The sequence below is a fragment of the Staurois parvus genome, unplaced genomic scaffold, assembly GCF_062004578.1.
Source record: "Staurois parvus isolate SC_StPar_1 unplaced genomic scaffold, SC_StPar_1.0 ptg000299l, whole genome shotgun sequence".
Taxonomy (NCBI): domain Eukaryota; kingdom Metazoa; phylum Chordata; class Amphibia; order Anura; family Ranidae; genus Staurois; species Staurois parvus.
The window spans coordinates 22,902,350-22,920,392 of NW_028318095.1; the positions used below are offsets into that span (position 1 = coordinate 22,902,350).

At 47.0% G+C, this 18,043-nt stretch overlaps 1 protein-coding gene across 5 annotated transcripts in view; it reads left to right on the forward strand.

Annotated features, from left to right (window-relative positions):
• The first annotated feature begins 17,628 nt into the window (after positions 1-17,628).
• The window catches only part of ANKRD13B (ankyrin repeat domain 13B), a 295,939-nt gene continuing 295,524 nt past the window's right edge, over positions 17,629-18,043 (forward strand). For 4 of the 5 annotated variants that reach the window (XM_089683035.1, XM_089683033.1, XM_089683032.1 and 1 more), the window contains exon 1: positions 17,629-18,039. In XM_089683035.1, the coding sequence (XP_089539161.1) occupies positions 17,641-18,039 (399 nt within the window). In that variant the 5' untranslated portion in view covers positions 17,629-17,640. The remainder of the gene's footprint in view (positions 18,040-18,043) is intronic. The other variant, XM_089683031.1, reaches the window with a different exon arrangement.

The window sequence follows — 18,043 nt, forward strand, 5'->3', positions numbered from 1 at the left end:
CACAATTAAGAGGAATCAATTATACCTTCATTCTTAATAATTTAAGCTACACTAAATTCCCTGCAAATTGACTATAACTGAACTGTTATTTGATACCTACTTATCATCAATTTAGGGATCATCTGTGAACATTTCTGTGTTGTAAATCCTGTCAAATGGCTTCTATGTGTAAAGTTTTTGCACGCCTAAGATAATGAAATTAGATAGTAAGCAGGGCTGTGCAGACTCAGAGGCAGGAGAGGGCGCAGCTGGAGCAGATTGCCTTTTTATGTTGGTTGTTGACCTATCATGTTTACTTGGTAAACATTGTATACCCTATCAGGGGTGGACTGGCAACTCATGGGGCCCCCGGGCAATAGGGGATCATGGGGCCCCTGTGTCCTTGCGCAAACTCAAAAAAGCCTATGAAAAAGGTACCAGGGGCATCTCATGGGGCCCCCTACTGACCCCGGGCCCTCGGGCAGTGCCCGAGTTTCCAAATGGTCAGTCCGCCCTTAGGCAGTGCCCGAGTTTCCAAATGGTCAGTCTGCCCCTGTACCCTATCACTTCACACTCATCCAGAACATCTTGTGTAAAGAACTTATCTGTTGTGGATTCATCCAGCATGGCAACTGTCATTGGTGCAGTTGGTTGTCAGTTGACAGTCTCTCTTGGCACACTAACCTCCTGCCACTTTCCCTACTGATCCTCTGGGTCCTTTCATCTACTCACTGCTGCTGGACCCATGATTTTACATGCTGTGGCCTCCTCCTTATTTCCTGTGTACTTCTACTCTATTATAATTTAAGGCATTGGTCCCAAAATGGCAGCTCATGGATCAAATATAGCTCTTAGCCTGTCGTTAACCAGCCCTTGGGAAACTATTCCTCCCATTGACATTAACTATAGGACACAATTCTTCCCACTGACGCCAACGATGGAGAACCATTCACCCAATGACAACAAAAGGAGGATGCTATTCTACCCTCAGGCACCAATGACGGGAAACAGTTCTTCCCACTGACCCCAGTGAGGTGGCACTTAGCCTCCCACTGACTCTAACAATAGGGCACTATTCTTCCTTCTACTGACGATGGCGGCTAGGTAATTTTTTAATCTCGTTGATCACTGACCCTAGGAAAAGGTTTACTCCCACTGATCAGTGATGTTGGGACATTTTGTACTCCTACTAGCCACAGTTTGACCCTGTCTAAGTCTGAAAAATAGTGAATTGGCTCTTAATTTAGAAAGTTTGAGGACCCTGATCTAAAGTATTAAAGTGAACATGAATATAGGCTTCTGATAGCACATGCTTTGACTAGCCTATGGTACCACAGAAAATTACGTGCATATTGCGAAGTACTTAATCACATAATAAAATTCTCTTTGAATGAGTTACAAGATACCATAGCTCCCAGATGAAAATGGATTTTGGTTATTATGTTGATGAAGTTCTGTTTCAGTTTCCCTATGCTTATGATTATTCTTATTATACAGTATTTATAAAGCGCCAGTAGTTCGCTCAGCGCTGTACATTACAAAGGGGGACAGAACATGTGACAGAACAATACCAATACAATGTGATACACGAGGGGTTCGAGGGCCCTGCTCTTTCGAGCTTACAATCTAGGAGGGAGGGGGTGGTGGCACAGGAGGAGATAGCTGTGGGGGATGGAGTGGTAGGAAGAGTGGAGGAGGTCGGCAAGTTAGCAGGGGGTGGGGTAGGCTTCCCTGAAGAGATGGGTTTTCAGGGTGCGCCTAAAGGAGAGGAGAGTAGGTGATAATCTGATGGGTTGGGGCAGGGAGTTCCAGAGGATGGGTGACACCCTGGAGAAGTCCTGGAGGCGGGCATGGGAGGAGGAGACCAGGGAACTAGAGAGAAGGAGGTCTTGTGAGGAGCGGAGTGTGCGTGCTGGGCGGTACTTGGATATTAGGTCAGTGATGTAGTTCGGGGCAGTATGGTGGACAGCTTTGTACGTCAGCGTTAGGATTTTGAATTTGATCCGTTGCGCAATCGGAAGCCAGTGGAGGGATTGGCAGAGGGGGGTGGCAGAGACAGAGCGGTTGGAAAGGTGAATGAGTCTGGCAGCCGTATTCAGGATCGACTGAAGCGGGGATAGCCAGCGGTGAGGCAGGCCAGTGAGGAGGGAGTTGCAGTAGTCGAGTCGAGTCGTGATATGATGAGAGAGTGGATGAGCTGTTTAGTGGTTTCTGGGGTTAGGAACGTGCGGATTTTGGCGATGTTGCGGAGGTGGAGTCTGCACGAGTTTGTTAAAGATTGGACTTGGGGCTGGAAGGATAGGTTGGAGTCCAGAATGACACCCAGTACTCTGGCCTGCAGGGCGGGTTTGATGGTAGCGTTGTTGGATGTGACGGAGAAATCAATGGGGGGTGGTGTCCGGGCTGGGGGGAAGACAAGAAACTCGGTTTTGGAGAGGTTCAATTTAAGGAAGTGGAGCGACATCCAGTCTGATATGTCGCTCAGTAGGTGTGTGATTCGGGCTGAGACCAAGGGGGTGAGGTGGGGGGTTGAGAGATAGATTTGTGTGTCGTCGGCATAGAGGTGGTAGTTGAAGCCGTGAGAGTGTATGAGTTGGCCAAGGGAGGAGGTATAGATGGAGAAGAGAAGGGGCCCAAGGACAGAGCCTTGAGGGACCCCAACAGAGAGGGGGAGTGAGGGGGAGGTGGTAGCATTATAGGTAACGCTGAAGGAGCGTTGTGACAGGTAGGATGAGAGCCAGGAGAGAGCAGAATCTCTGAGGCCGAGGGAGTGTAGTTTTTTGAGGAGGAGGGGGTGGTCGACTGTGTCGAAGGCCGCAGAGAGGTCAAGGAGTAGGAGCACTGAATAGTGGCCATTAGCTTCGGCGGTTAGCAAGTCGTTGGAGAGTTTGAGTAAGGCAGTTTCGGTGGAGTGTAGGGGACGGAAGCCGGACTGTAGGGGATCGAGGTTGTTGTCGTTGAGGTGAGAGCATAGGCGGGTGTAGACTAGGCGCTCGAGGAGTTTAGATGTAAATGGGAGCAGGGAGATGGGTCTGAGGTTGTTCGGGTCATTGGGGTCCAGGGAGGGCTTTTTAAGTATGGGGGTGATGTGTGCATGTTTCAGAGGGGAGGGGAAAGTGCCTGAGGAGAGGGAGAGATTGAAGATGTGGGTGAGGGAGCGTAGGATGGAGGAGGAGGAAGGTCGTAGGAGTTGTGAGGGGATAGGGTCGAGGGGGCAGGTGGTGAGGTGGGCATCAGAGAGGATCTTGGAGACTTCCTCGATGGTAGTAAGGTCAAAGGTGCGGAGTGTGGGGGGAGCTTCAGTATGAGGAATGTAGGGTGGGGTGGAAGAGGAGGTCAGAGCAGTGGTGGGGCCATGGGAGAGGGGTGATGAGGGGATAGCTGAGTGAGGGTGAAGGGGGTTGGAGAGAGTTTGAGCAACGACGAAGTCCCTGCGAGTTATGTCGAGGGGGGATGAGGGGGTAGCTGTGTGAGAGGGGATGGGTTGAGAGGGTGTGTGAGTTGCGGCAATGTCCTTGCGAATTGTGTCAATCTTGTTTTTGAAGTGATTGGCAATCTCAAGGGCAGTGAGTGAGGTGCTGGGTGGAGGTGGGGGTGGAGAGAGTAGAGAGTTGAAGGCAGAGAAGAGTCGGCGAGGATTGGAGGAGAGGGCCTTGATGAGGGTCAAGAAGTAGGCCTGTTTGGCAGCATGGAGGGAGGAGGTGTAGGTGTGGAAGGCAGATTTGTAGCGGGTGAAGGCTTGTTGGGATTTGGTTTTGCGCCATAGTCGCTCCAGGGCACGACTTTGTCGTTTGAGGGTTTTGGTGTGATCAGTCTGCCAGGGCTGGAGCGGTCGGGGTCTGATGTTGCGTGTGGTTAAAGGCGCTAGTGAGTCAAGGGCTGTTGAGAGCGCATTGTTGTAGGCGGTCAAAGCCAAGTCGGGGCAGGACAGGGGGAGGATGCGGTCGTGGAGTTGATCAGCTGCAGAGTGGAGGGAGGCAGGGTTAAGGTTGCGGAGGTTACGGCTGGTAGTAGTGTGACATTTGGAGGGGTAGGCGTTGGAGGACGAGGAGATAGAGAAGGTGATCAGGTTGTGGTCAGAGAGAGGGAAGGGGGTGTTAGTGAGGTTGTGGGGAGCGCAGCGGTTGGAGAAGACAAGGTCTAGGATATTTCCGTCGGAGTGGGTGGTGGATTGTATGCACTGTGCAAGTGCAAAGGAGGAGGTTAGGTGGAGGAGACGGGCTGTATCTGGGTTGTCGAGGTTGACAGGGATGTTGAAATCCCCAAGGATGATTGTGGGTAGCTCAGAGGAGAGGAAGAAGGGTAGCCAGGAGGAGAAGTCATCCAGGAAGCGGGGTATGGATCCAGGAGGCCGGTATATCACAGCAATCTTCAGGGGGGTTGGGGAGAATAGTCGGACGCAGTGGGCCTCGAAGGAGGAGAAGGATAGGGAGGGGGGGTTTGGGAGGACTCGGAAGGTGCTCTGCGGTGACAGGAGCAGACCAACCCCACCACCTTTACGACCGTTAGGCCTGGGTGAGTGGGTCCAGGTGAGACCTCCGTAGGAGAGTGCAGCAGGGGAGGTAGAGTCAGTGGGCTGGATCCAGGTTTCCGTGATCGCTAGGAGGTTGAGGGAGCAGGAAACAAAGAGGTCGTGGATGGTGGTAAGCTTGTTGCACACCGATCGGGCATTCAGGAGTGCACATGAAAACGGGGGGGAGATTTTAGGGAGCAGGGGGACAGATACTAAGTTGTGGGGGTTGCAGTAGGACGTGGAGGTGGGAGGGTGTTGAGCGGGTGAGGGAGGTGGAGGGCCAGGATTCGGGGAGATGTCCCCCGCGGCTAGGAGGAGGAGAAGGGTGAGAAAGGTGGCATGGGAGCGGGATGTGCAGGAGCATGATAAACTACTAGTGGTGGTGTTGGGGTCAGTGGGAGAGTGGAGTAATAGGAGGAGGTGGTGGGTGCCATAGAGGGGCGAAGGAAGCAGTGAGGACACAATATACAATTGTTTGGGAGGGGCAGAGGGATATAGTGAATGGATTTTGGGAATGGAGGAGAGGAAAATGAGGAGGAGTGGAAGAGGCATTTTGGGGAGGTGAAGAGAGCAATAGTAGGGAGATGATAGCAGTGAGGGGGAGATGTACAGGTTGTGGGGTGGAGCAGAGGGGTAAAGAAATGAGATTTGGGAACAGAGGATAGTAATATGATAAGGAGAAGAGGGGCGTATTATATAAAGGTACACAGAGTGGGTCTCAGGCATGTAAGAGGTTTCCCAGGGTGTTTGCTTGCAGTCTTCCAGCATGCAGTAGAGCTTCTTGCTGTTGTGTCTTCCTGCTGCTTAAGTTCTCCTGCTTTAGTTCAACTGCTGTGTTTAACTGCTTCTTCTATGCACTCCTTCTAAGCCGCACTCTTCTATGCACTCCTTCTAAGCCGCACTCTGTGTTTAACTGCTTCTTCTATGCACTCCTTCTAAGCCGCACTCTTCTATGCACTCCTTCTAAGCCGCACTCAATCTGAAGCAGCACCCCCATCAGAGACTTTGCCCCCCATCAGAGATCTCCCCCATGAGCTGATCTAAATTTATAGGGAGATGCTCAAATGAGCATTCAACTCCACCCCAATTAGAAGCTGATAAGGATCAAGTGAGTAGTGGGGGATGTTTCTCTCAGGAAACAGACACAATCATAAAACGGGTGCAGCTGGAGGTGAGAACTGGTCAACTGGTCAACTGATAAGTAAAACACAATAATCCATCTATGTTGCAACACCTCCCCCAGTACATAGATAACTGTAGAGCTACCCCCGCAGGAGCTGCGTGTTGTTTGGGTCCTTTGCTATTTCCCTTGACTCTGTAAATAACCTCAGTCTCTCTGGCACACCCGGTTGAATGAAAACTGCTGTAAGCACTGATAGGAACACAAGTGTGGATACCTTTAACTCGACTGGGAGTTAGCATCAGGAAGTAGACACAAGACCGTTTAGTTGTAAATGAACACAATGCATTGGTAAAAATTAGAATAAATGGTGGTTTGAGCATAAATAAGCACACAGAAGGTAGGTTCAAACACAGTCTGCAAGACAGTACAATCACTGCCAAAGTCAACTACTAAATCAGCAAAGTCAGCAAAAACTCTGTATACAGTGCATCCAGAAAGTATTCACAGCGCTTAACTTTTGTTATATTACAGTCTTATTCCAAAATGGATTAAATTAATTTTTTTCCTCAACATTCTACAAACAATACCCTATAATGACAACGTGAAAGAAGTTTGTTTTGAAATCTTTGCAATTTATTAAAAAAAATAAAAAAAAAAAAAAAACATGTACATAAATATTCACAGCCTTTGCCATGACACTCAAAATTGAGCTTTGGTGCATCCTGTTCCAATTGATCATCCTTGAGATGTTTCCACAACTTGATTGGAGTCCACCTATAGGAAAATCAGTTGATTGGACATGATTAGCAAAGGCATAAACCTGTCTATAAAAAGGTCCCACAGTTAACAGTGCATGTCAGAGCACAAACCAAGCCATGAGGTCTAAGGAATTTTCCGTAGACTTCTGAGACAGGATTGTATCAAGGCACAGATCTGGGGAAGGGTACAGAAACATTTCTGCAGCATTGAAGGTCCCAGTGAGCACAGTGGCCTCCATCATCCATATATGGAAGAAGTTTGGAACCACCAGGAATCTTCCTAGAGCGGGCCACCTGGCCAAAATGAGTGATCAAGGGAGAAGAGCCTTAGCCAGGGAGGTAACCAAGCACCTGATGGTCACTCTGAAAGAGCTCCAGCGTTTCTCTGTGGAGAGAGGAGAACCTTCCAGAAGAACAACCATCTCTGCAGCACTCCACCAATCAGGCCTGTATGGTAGAGTGGCCAGACGGAAGCCACTCCTCAGTAAAAGGCAAATGGCAGCCCGCCTGGAGTTTGGCAAAAGGCACTGAGGGACTCTCAGACCATGAGAAACAAAACTCTTTGGTCTGATGAAACAAAGAGTGAACTCTTTGGCCTGAATGCCAAGCATCATGTCTGGAGGAAACCAGGCACTGCTCACCACCTGGCCAATACCATCCCTACAGTGAAGCATGGTGGCACATCATGCTGTGGGGATGTTTTTCAGCAGCAGGAACTGGGAGACTAGTCGGGATGAAAGGAAAGATGAATGCAGCAATGTACAAAGACATCCTTGATGAAAACCTGTTCCAGAGCGCTCTGGACCTTAGACTGGGGCGACGGTTCATCTTTCAACAGGACAACGACCCTAAGCACACAGCCTACAAAACAAAGGCGTGGGTAAGGGCCAACTCTGTGAATGTCCTGGAGTGGCCCAGCCAGAACCCAGACTTGAACCCAATTTAACATCTTTGGAGTGATCTGAAAATGACTGTGCACCGACGCTCCCCATCATACATGTAGCATCATACTCAAAACGACTTGAGGCTGTAATTGGTGCTAAAGGTGCTTCAAAAAAGTATTGAGCAAAGGCTGTGAATACCTTTGTACATTTAGTTTTTTTCAATTTTTAATAAATTGCAAAGATTTCAAAATGCACTTCTTTCATATTGTCATTATGGGGTATTGTTTGTAGAATGTTGAGGAAAATAAAGAATTTAATCTATTTTGGAATAAGGCTGTAACATAACATAATGTGTCAAAAGTTAAACGCTGTGAATACTTTCTGGATGCACTGTATCCGCATTAACTGAAACGTGAATGATAACTAGCTTTAAGAGCTGATTCACACATGTGCAGTGTGGATTTAAGCTCACTTTTCACAACTAATTGATACAGTAGTTGTTCACAGGTTCATGTCAGGTTTATGTCAGGTTCAGGATAGGATTAGCACAGGATCTTATCTTGTTCACACATATGCGGTTTAGAAATGGTTCCCATAGAAGTCAGTAGCATGTAATCCGCACCTAAACCAGACCACACTGCTCGGAAATCGTACATGACTCTTTTTAAAACCACACTGAATCGGCACTGCCAGTGCACCAGACATATGTGAACAGGCACCATAGGAAGCAATGTTTTTTCACGTCATGCAGATTGGATGCGTTTCAAACCACATCCAATCCACATATATGTGAACTGGCACTAACTAGTTCAGACTGCACTCTAGAAGAATGTCAAGGATGTGGTGCAATTTCCCCTGAGAGGTACCTCTTAACATAAGCAAGGTCTCTGTGTAGCAGCTGTAAAGAGGCAGTCCTTAGTCCTAACTCTTCAGACAGCTAGCGTCAGGCCCAATTGTACCATTAGTGCACAGGAGAACAGTCCCAGTCAAGCCTGGGGGCAGCAATAAGGCTACCAGATGTCTATGTGGCACCACCCCCGTAGGAGTTGCAAGAGAATTTGGGCCCCCTATATTCCTGCACAGCCAGGCATCACACACTATTCATTCAGACTTGCATTAGAAGACAGAAAAACAGTCCTTGAGATTTGTTTTGAATCTTTATTAGGGATGTAGAACTTGGATGGGGTAAGAGGTGTATGGGATGCCCAAGGGAATGGCAACTGAAAACAAACTTCCCAAACTATACTACAAGTCTTTATGCACACAAACATCCTCTTCTGGAGAGCTCTCCAGCGTCTCCTGGTGTACCACCCCAGACCCCAGATAAATCTTCTTTACCCAGCTGTCTGGAGGAATCCCTGGGAAAGGGAATCCAAAGCTGCCACTTAAAATGTAAGAGTTGTGGGTGTAGAGCTAGTCAGGTTCCCTACCCAAATGCTCTCTTCCCTTTCTGGCCCAAGTGGTGTAGGAGTAATCGTGGAGTCCTTCTCCTGTGCTACTTTTGGGTAGGTGGCTGCTAACAAGCCTGTCAGCTGAGCTGCTCCTTCCCTGCCACCTGGTGGTCCTCTCTCAGGGGCCAGTGAAGTCCACAGCTTTATTCCTTTCAAGGTCCCTTTGCCTGGAGGTGAGCCCCTTCCAGCTTTGGCTCCTTCCCAGGCTCCTGAATCTCAGCCTCACTTCTCCATCTTCCTCTCCTCCAACCCACATCCTACTGAGCAGGCCACAACACTTTTAAGGGTGTCCCAGCCCTTTGACAAGTCTTCCGTTGGGGATTGGTTGGGGTCCCTCAAGAGTGCAGCCAGCTACTCCTCAGATCCACCCACTGCCTCTAGAGCCTTCCTCCAAAGCTCCAGAGTAGGGGAAATTCCAGAGGGGCTGGCCTGCAGAGCCTCTCAGCCCTGACCATAATTTGACCCAAGTCTGGCTATTACACCTGGGCTGTTGTTCAACCCCTATCTAACCATTGGAATCTAGCTCCCCCTAGCTACCTAGGAGAACGTTACAACTATATGGTCAGTTCCTAAAGGTCTCAGTCTCTCTAACAGCAGATAGTAAATCTCCACAGTAGCAGGTCAGCAGTCTCAGCAATACTGCAGCTCACCATCTAGTCATACACAGTAATTAATCCACTCTCCGCTCTGCAATCAGGTGACTCTGGCTGTCAGTACCCCAGAACTCAGCACTCTGGATCCCGCTTGGGTCACCAGTGATGGTGCACATTGGATGGCGATGTGCACTCTCCAGTCTCCCTCATGGCAAGGGGACATTTGGTCCTGCACATCCCGGGAAAATGTAGTTCTTTCCCCTGCTCCCGGCAATCTACTCTCTGTTGAATGTAGTTCAAAAGCTTTTGATCACCACAGCAGAGTCTCTGCTCTGGACTACAGTTCCCACAGTGCATTGCTGCCTGACTCAGTCAGGCCTTGTCTTTGCCTTGCTTTGTCCCTTGCGCACAGAGATCTCTCCAGATTCTCTGAATCTTTTGATATTATGTACTGATATATTTAAAGTATTTGCACTTTTAGTTTGAGGAACATTATTCTGAAATTGTTTGACAATATTTAGATTTGTAAACCTCTGCCCATCTTTACTTCTGAGACACTCTGACTCTCAATGATTTTTATACCAAATCATGTTACTCACCTGCTGCCAATTACCCTAATTAGTTGCAAAATATTCTTCCAGCTCTTCCTTTTTAGTACCACTAACTTTTTTGAGACATGTTACTTCCATCAATTTAAAAAATACCTATTTTTTGTTAAAATTGTACATCTCAGTTTAAACATTTGACATGTTTTCTATATTCTATTGTAAATAAAATATGGGTTTATGAGAGTTACAAATCATTGCATTCTGTTTTTATGTAGAGTTTAATCTTACAACTTTTGTGGAATTGGGGTTGTAAGATAAGGGTCTGTTACAGATAAAGGAAATCCCAGTGTGTTCCCATTTACCTGCAATTTAAATAGTGTTTATTTAGTTTTTTTTGCAAATGTTGGTTTTCATGTAATAAGCTGTATACATATACAGATGCACCACTTCACAGGCAGGTCAAGGGCACTCCCTATGCATAATATTTAAAGGGGTTTTCCATTTTAAATGTTAACCACAAAACATTATTAAAATTGCTTCCTGTTGGATGGAATTTCAAATATTTTTTTTGCTTTGGTATGTTCCCCTAAAGGGCGGTACCCAGCCCTCCTTGTCATGTGTTTTGACAATCCCTTGCCTATTTCCCTAGAAAATGGTCATTTACTTTTTTAACATTTTCCTCCCATTGACTTCAATGGGGTTTGGATTAGGCACTCAAACTTTCTCTGAATTTGAATCCCTGGCATCTAGATATTCGTCTTAACCAGGGGTGGACTGACAACTCATGGGGCCCCCAGGCAATAGGGGATCATGGGGCCCCTGTGTCTTTGCCCAAACGCAAAAAAACCTATGAAAAAGGTACCAGAGGCATCTCATGGGGCCCCCTACAGACGCCGGGCCCTCGGCAGTGCCCGAGTTTCCAAATGGTCAGTCCGCCCCTGGCCTTAACACTACTGTTGATCATGCCATAAATTCAGTTATAAATGCCATCCTTATAACTTCCTCTGCACTGAACGGCAGTCTTAGGGCTCATGCACACTGGCAGAAGGCTGTTGAAAAAAGGTGTTTACCCACCTTACTGTCAAATGGGGCAGTTAAGACTAATGAGCTTGCTGTGTGCCAGTTATCACCAGGGGCGGACTGACAACTCATGGGGCCCCTGGGCAATAGGGGATCATGGGGCCCCTGTGTCCTTTCCCAAACTCAAAAAAGCCTATGAAAAAGGTACCAGGGGCATCTCATGGGGCCCCCTACTGACCCCGGGCCCTCGGGCAGTGCCCGAGTTTGCAAATGGTCAGTCCGCCCCTGGTTATCACTCAGAATGTCAAGTTTGCCAGGCATTATGCCTGCCAAACGTGCCCATTAAAGTTATTAGGATTGCACTGCAACTGTGTGACAAACACGGCTATGGTGGTTGCGGTGTGGTATTTCAATGTAAAGTCCCCTTTGGGACTGAAAAGGTGTTCAGGAGCAGCACAGTGGCTAAATGGTTAGCACTTCCGCCTGGCAGTACTAGGGTCATTGGTTCGAATCCCAACCATGGTACCACCTGCCTGGAGTTTGCATGTTCTCTCTGTGCCTGCATGGGTTTCCTCCAGGTGCTCTGGTTTCCTCTCACACTCCAAAGACATGCTGGTAGGTTAATTGGCTCTTGTCTGTGTATGTATGAATGTGAGTTAGGGACTTTAGATTGTACACCCCTTGAGGGTTAGGGACTGATGTGAATGTACAATATATATATGTAAAGCGCTATATAAGTACCTGTAATAATATTATCCTGGCTCTAAACCATCACTGTTCACTTTTTAAAGTCCGCCACCCATGTAAAAGAAGTCAAATCTCTGTTGAGCTGCATAGATTGACACAGGCACAACCCTGCATTGAAGTGGGTTGCAGTGCGCTATGTAAAGTTGCAGATTTGATACATTTTCCACAGCGCAACCTACACCATGGCATGATACTGCATCTTTGGGCATTTTCTTGAACACATTCTATAGCACGTCAATGAAGTAAGAAAAAAAAAGAAATTAAGGAAACAGTGCATGCACTGTAACAATGCAAAATGCCACCCCTCACAACAGATACCGGCCCAAAACTCACCACACACCTTATAATCTGATTGTACAATCTTCTTAACGGTGGGCATACACACTTTGATAAATGATCAAATTAATTTCTGATCAATCACTCCAGATAAGAATACAGGCATACCTTGGTTTACGAATTTAATGCGTTCTCCGGGGTGTTTCGTATAGCGAAAAATTTGTAAACCGAAATGCAGTTTCCCATAGGAATGCAATGGAAACGAATTAATCCGTTCCGGAGGTCAGAAAAAAGTTTAAAAAAAAGTCTTTATCTGTTCAAAACTCTTTATAAAGTGCACTTTAAAGGCATAAATACTGTACAGGGACATGATTAAAATTTTCCAGAATGGCTCCAAAACTCGATGCAAAACCTGCTCCAACACCTCCACACTTGACACCACGTGCAACCTACAAACTCCAGCATGCACAGGGCCGGTGCTATAAACCTCCCAGGCACAATTCATCCTGGGGAAACTTGCTTTGTATTGGGAAAAAAATTTGTAAATGCATTGAAAACCAATGAATCCGTTCCGGAGGTCAGAAAAAAGTAAAAAAAAGTTTTATCTGTTCAAAACTCTTTATAAAGTGCACTTTAAAAGCACGGGGCCGGCGCTATGAACCTCCCACGCGCATTGCATCCTAGGGAAACTTGTTTCGTATTGCGAAAAAAATATTCGGAAACCAAGGCATTACTTTCAATGGATTTTCATTCGTAAACCGAAAGTTACGTTAACTGAGGCATTTGTAAAATGAGGTACACCTGTAATCTCTAGCATCAACAACCCAAATAATAGATATGTCACAACATGGGGAAATGAAATTCAACTGATAGTTGAAAGATGCAATCATAAATCATTAATCACATTTCTGTTTCTACAATGCAATCTAATAATCTGATTGGTCGAAATACAGTTGGATTTATAACCAAAGCATCTCAGTTTTGCTGATTGATTGAAGGTCAATCATTTTCTGCACTGGTTGATAGACTTGGTTTGATTGAATCTTGTTGGAATACAGTGTTCATTTATTTTGTGCAACTACATCAGTATTCAGTAGAGATATATTCTTCGGCCAGTAGATGTCAGTGTTTATAGGTTTGTAGCTGCATCTATGGCAGGGGTCTCCAAACTGCGGCCCACGAGCCGGATGTGGCCCTTTGCTTACTTTTATCCAGCCCCTGGGACTCTTTTCCTTCCACTGATATGAAGCACTATTCCTTCCATTGACACCAATGACGGGGCGCTATTCTAACCACTGACACAAACGATGGGATGCTATTCCTTCCAGTGACACCAATGATGGGGCGCTATTCCTTCCACTGACACCACTGATGGGATTCTATTCCTTCCACTGACACCAATGATAGGGTACTGTTTCTCCCACTGAGACTAATGATTGGGCACTGTTCCTCTAACTGACACCAGAGACGGGGCACTGTTCCTCCCACTGATCCTAATGACGGGGCACTGTTCCTCCCACTGATCCTAATGACGGGGCACTGTTCCTCCCACTGACACCAGCGACGGGGCACTGTTCCTCCCAATGATCCTAACGATGGGGCACTGTTCCTCCCACTGACACCAGCGACGGGGCACTGTTCCTCCCAATGATCCTAACGATGGGGCACTGTTCCTCCCACTGACACCAGCGACGGGACACTGTTCCACTGACACCAGCGACGGGACACTGGTCCTCCCACTAATACCAGAAATGTGGAACTAATTATCCTACTGACACCAACGATGGGGCACTGTTCCTCCCACTGACCACCAAGCCTAGGGTATTGTTTACTTCCTCTGATGCCAGGGCATTTTCCACTCTCATGGGCCACAATCTTGCCCTCCTAAAATATGAAGGGCAGTAAACTGGCCCTTTTGTTTCAAAAGTTTGGAGACCCCTGATCTATGGTATTATACTTTATGTCTTTTCTCTGAATAAAGTTTCCTGTTTCCTTTTAGCAGGAAAGCAGCAGAAAAGCACATGTGGACTTTGCACTGTCTGTTCTGTAGGACTATATACAGAATTTCTAGCAAGCTCAACCGAGTCTTACATCCCAGTCATATCAAAGCTGATTCTGAAATCATGCGACTGACAGTGAAGTCGTTCGATTTCAAAGTTGGGTGACTTGCTGATTTGAGGTGCGATTTGCAAGACATCTGAAACCGATGTCTATGCAAATCGAACCAAAAGTAGTGCATGCTCTACTTTAGAAATTGGTGCGGCTCCGACCAAGTCAGAACCGCACCGATATGACTGCTCTAACAGAGGACAATAGGGTGCAACTTGGCATACGATTTGCAAGTCGCATGGCATGCAAATCACATGCCAAGTCGCACCCGATGTGACTGGGGTGTTACTTGATCAGAGTGAAGCTATGGTTTTTTGATTATTTGTTGATTCAATCATTGTGACTGAATTGCACATCCATTGGGCAATATATTTGAAGTGTTTGAATCTACAAACATTGAATCTACCAACCACTATGTAGTGAAAGGGCCTGTCAGATTGGATACAAATTGATTGAATAGATTAGGTAAGACCTCATAAACATTGGGGCAGATTTACTAAAACTGGAGCACTCAGAATCTGGTGCAGCTGCGCATGGTAGTCAATCAGCTTCTAACCTCAGCTTGTTCATTTAGCCCTGGTTCACACTGCCGCGATTTCAGGTGCGATTTTTGAATTGAAATCATACCTGAAATCAGATCTAATGATTGTGAATGTGTCTTAACATACGTGATTTTCTGCAGCGCGATGTTAAAAGTAGTTCTTGTATTACTTTTCCTGCAGTTTGTTGTGACTTCACATACATAGACTACAAAAGAAATCGCACAGCAAAACGCAGGTGTGTTCTAAATATGTGCGATTTGTGATCATTTTTATTAACCCTTTCCTAGTTTTTTTCCTGCTATCTCTGCCTGTTCAAACCTGACCATCACATTGTTCCTCCCTGTGACTAGTACAGTGATTGGCCTTTTACTACATCACGTGATCAGCTGTGGCCGTAGGACACAGCAATCACGGAGATTGTCGGGTGCATGCCGCTTGGGGCGCGCGGGACAGCGCGTTCTGGGAGGATGTCATATGACGCCCTCCCAGAACTGGACAACCGCGCTGTAGCCATCACTCGGCTATAGCGCGGTTGCCAAGTGGTTAAATCTTCTGGAATGTTCAGCTGTTAGTCAGGTGACCCAAGGTACCTATAAGAAGAAAGAAGTTGGTGTTAGAGTGGCGGTGCCGGCAGAAGAAGATGGATCCCTCCCTCCTGCCCATTGTTGCGGTCCTTTATTGTGTGGTCTTGTCCCTTCTGCTGAAGGGCGCAGTTTATTGATTTGTAACTGATTGATGGTTTGAGCTGTACTAGCTGAACTATTTATATGTTTAAACAAGTACCTCGGTTATTTGGAGTAGTTAGTGTAACTATACTTACTGTTATGAATAAATCATTATTATTGGTCAAATTGTTATTACTATACCAATAATAAAGGGCCATGACCATTTCATACCATTATATCTGGTTTTATAGGCTTTTACTCTGATGTGGATGCAGTATTTGGGTTCTGTCTCCGGTCCCATTACCAACCTTATAGATCGCTAAAAAGATCAATGGTTTGAATGGGAACTTATCTGAGAGGCAGAAATTGCTCAAGGAACCCCTAGCAACCTCTGGAGGAACCCTATGATTCCATGGATCCCTGGTTGAGAAACCCTGCTCTTAGCTGTCCTCATTTCCCTGGAATACTACATTTAGGGCCTGTTCACACCAGAATGTTGCGGGTTCCGTACCATACAGTCATTTTAGCAGGGGTTCCCTGAGAGTTATTTCGCTAACAGCGCTGCTCCTCCATGGTGAGTGAACGTTGGCACCAGGGGCAGACTGACCATTTGGAAACTCAGGCACTGCCCGAGGGCCCGGGGTCAGTAGGGAACCCCATGAGATGCCACTGGTACCTTTTTCATAGGCTTTTTGAGTTTGAGCAAGGACACAGGGGCCCCATGATCCCCATGAGTTGTCAGTCCGCCACTAGTTGTCACCCCAGGACAGGAAATGTGTTATTTGCAGGATCATCGGGTGAAAATAAAAGAAAAAAGACTATAAAAAAAAACGTATGCAGCCATCATACTTTATGGTGCCCATACACTAGACCAGTGTTTCTCAACCTTTTTTTTAGGTAAGGCACCCTTTAAAATTACAGACAGTCCCGAGGCACCCTTTAAAATTATGGATAGTCTTGAGGCACCCCATTCTAAACATTCTAATAGTTTTATATAATGCAGCAACATCCACACATGTAGGACACCCAACGTTAGAAGGGATTTATTCTTCAAATAACGGCAAATACACTATTGCACACTGGTACTGACTAGTATTCCCATGTTTCTCTTCTCCCTCAGTTTTTCTCCATCACTGACCCCAGCACTGAAGCCGAGGGGCAGGGGAGGGGCAAACTAGGATTCCCTGCAGGCAGGTGACATCCTCCTTATCAACTGATGATGTCATTGGTTGTCAGGACGCTGGTGGCTAGAAGGTCATAATGGTGCACAATGACAACCTGTGGCTTTGTGTAACTAAAAGGCAGGCTTGTTCCACCCCCTGGATTGTATACAAGTTTTGGACAATTTTCAGACATTTTGCCAAGGCACCCCTAAAGAAACCTCAAGGGACCCCAGGATACCTGTGCACCCAGCTTGGAAAAGGTTGCACTAGACAAATAAATTATTCGAAAATTTGTCATTTAGACCATTCATTCGTTTTTCATCCGTTCATGGGCACAAATCGTAAATCAGTTGTGACGTTTTGTGAGCCAAAAATCTCAAGGGAACGTTTGGAAAAATTCTTCTGAACGGACTATAAAGCCATTTATAACTCTGCCCCAAATTACATCACCGGTCATATCTCCAAGTATCACCCAAACTGTCCTCTCCACTCCTCGCACAACCTCCTGCTCTCTAGCTCTCTTGTCTCCTCCTCCCATGCTCGTCTGCAGGACTTCTCCAGAGCTTCCCCCATCCTCTGGAACTCTCTACCTCAATTTATCAGACTATTGCCTACTCTGCTCACTTTTAGGCGATCTCTGAAAACCTATCTCTTCAGGAAAGCCTATCTTTCCGTCAGCTAACAATGGAATCTTCTACTCCTCCTACCGGTCCATCCCCCACAGTTACTTCCTTTTGTACCACTAGCTCCTCCCTCCTAGATTGTAAGCTCCAAGGATCAGGCCCTCCTATCCCTCTTGTATTGAACTGTATTGTTGCTGTATTGTCTCCCTTTATATTGTACAGTGCTGAGCAAACTGTTGGCTCTATATAAATCCTGTATAATAATAAATTGGAAGGTTAATGTGTTTCTCGCCAGTTAAAAATCAAACTCTTCATACTGCGCATTTGTGACAAAATAAACAAAAAAACTATTTGTCCATTGAGCGATTTATTGTTCGCCATTCGGTCATTACATGATGGCAATATCATTCGCTCTCACGACCAAGTGTTGGTTTTCCGAAAACGCATTCGAACGATTCTCTACTAGTGTATGGCCAGCATAAGGGCTGGTCAGCTGCAGTATATGTCAGTGGTGTCGCTGGGTGTAGGTGCTTCCCCAGCAGGGAGCGGACTGATGTGACAGCGGTAGGTGATCACAGAGCCTGGCACAGCCATGTACTAACAGCCGCACCTGTCACTCCGCCGAGAAGACAGAACTACATCCCCCATGATGCACCTCGGTCCTCCTCCTGTCACCAGCGGCATCCTGCACAATGCACACACAGCAGAGCTGAGACAGCGCTGCCAGGGAGGAGTCCTGAGCCCACCAGGAGCCCCTGGCACTGCCCTCCTCGCTCCCCCCCCGGATCCCCCGCAGGAACACCGCTGCTCGTCCTCCGGTCCCCCCGATCCTGCTCCAGCCCCCTCCGGTGCGGGGATCCCGGTCCGTTCCGCAGCCTCCCACACTCTTCTTCTGCGGGGGGGATTTTGGGAGGAAGGTCGGACCATTCAGCATGAGACGAGGATGATGCCAGCAAAGAAAGGTCCGGAGAGCAGATACCCCCTACACTACCTGGTATGGCACAACCAGTCCAAGGAGCTGGAGAAGGAGCTGGCCGAGAGGCAGGTGG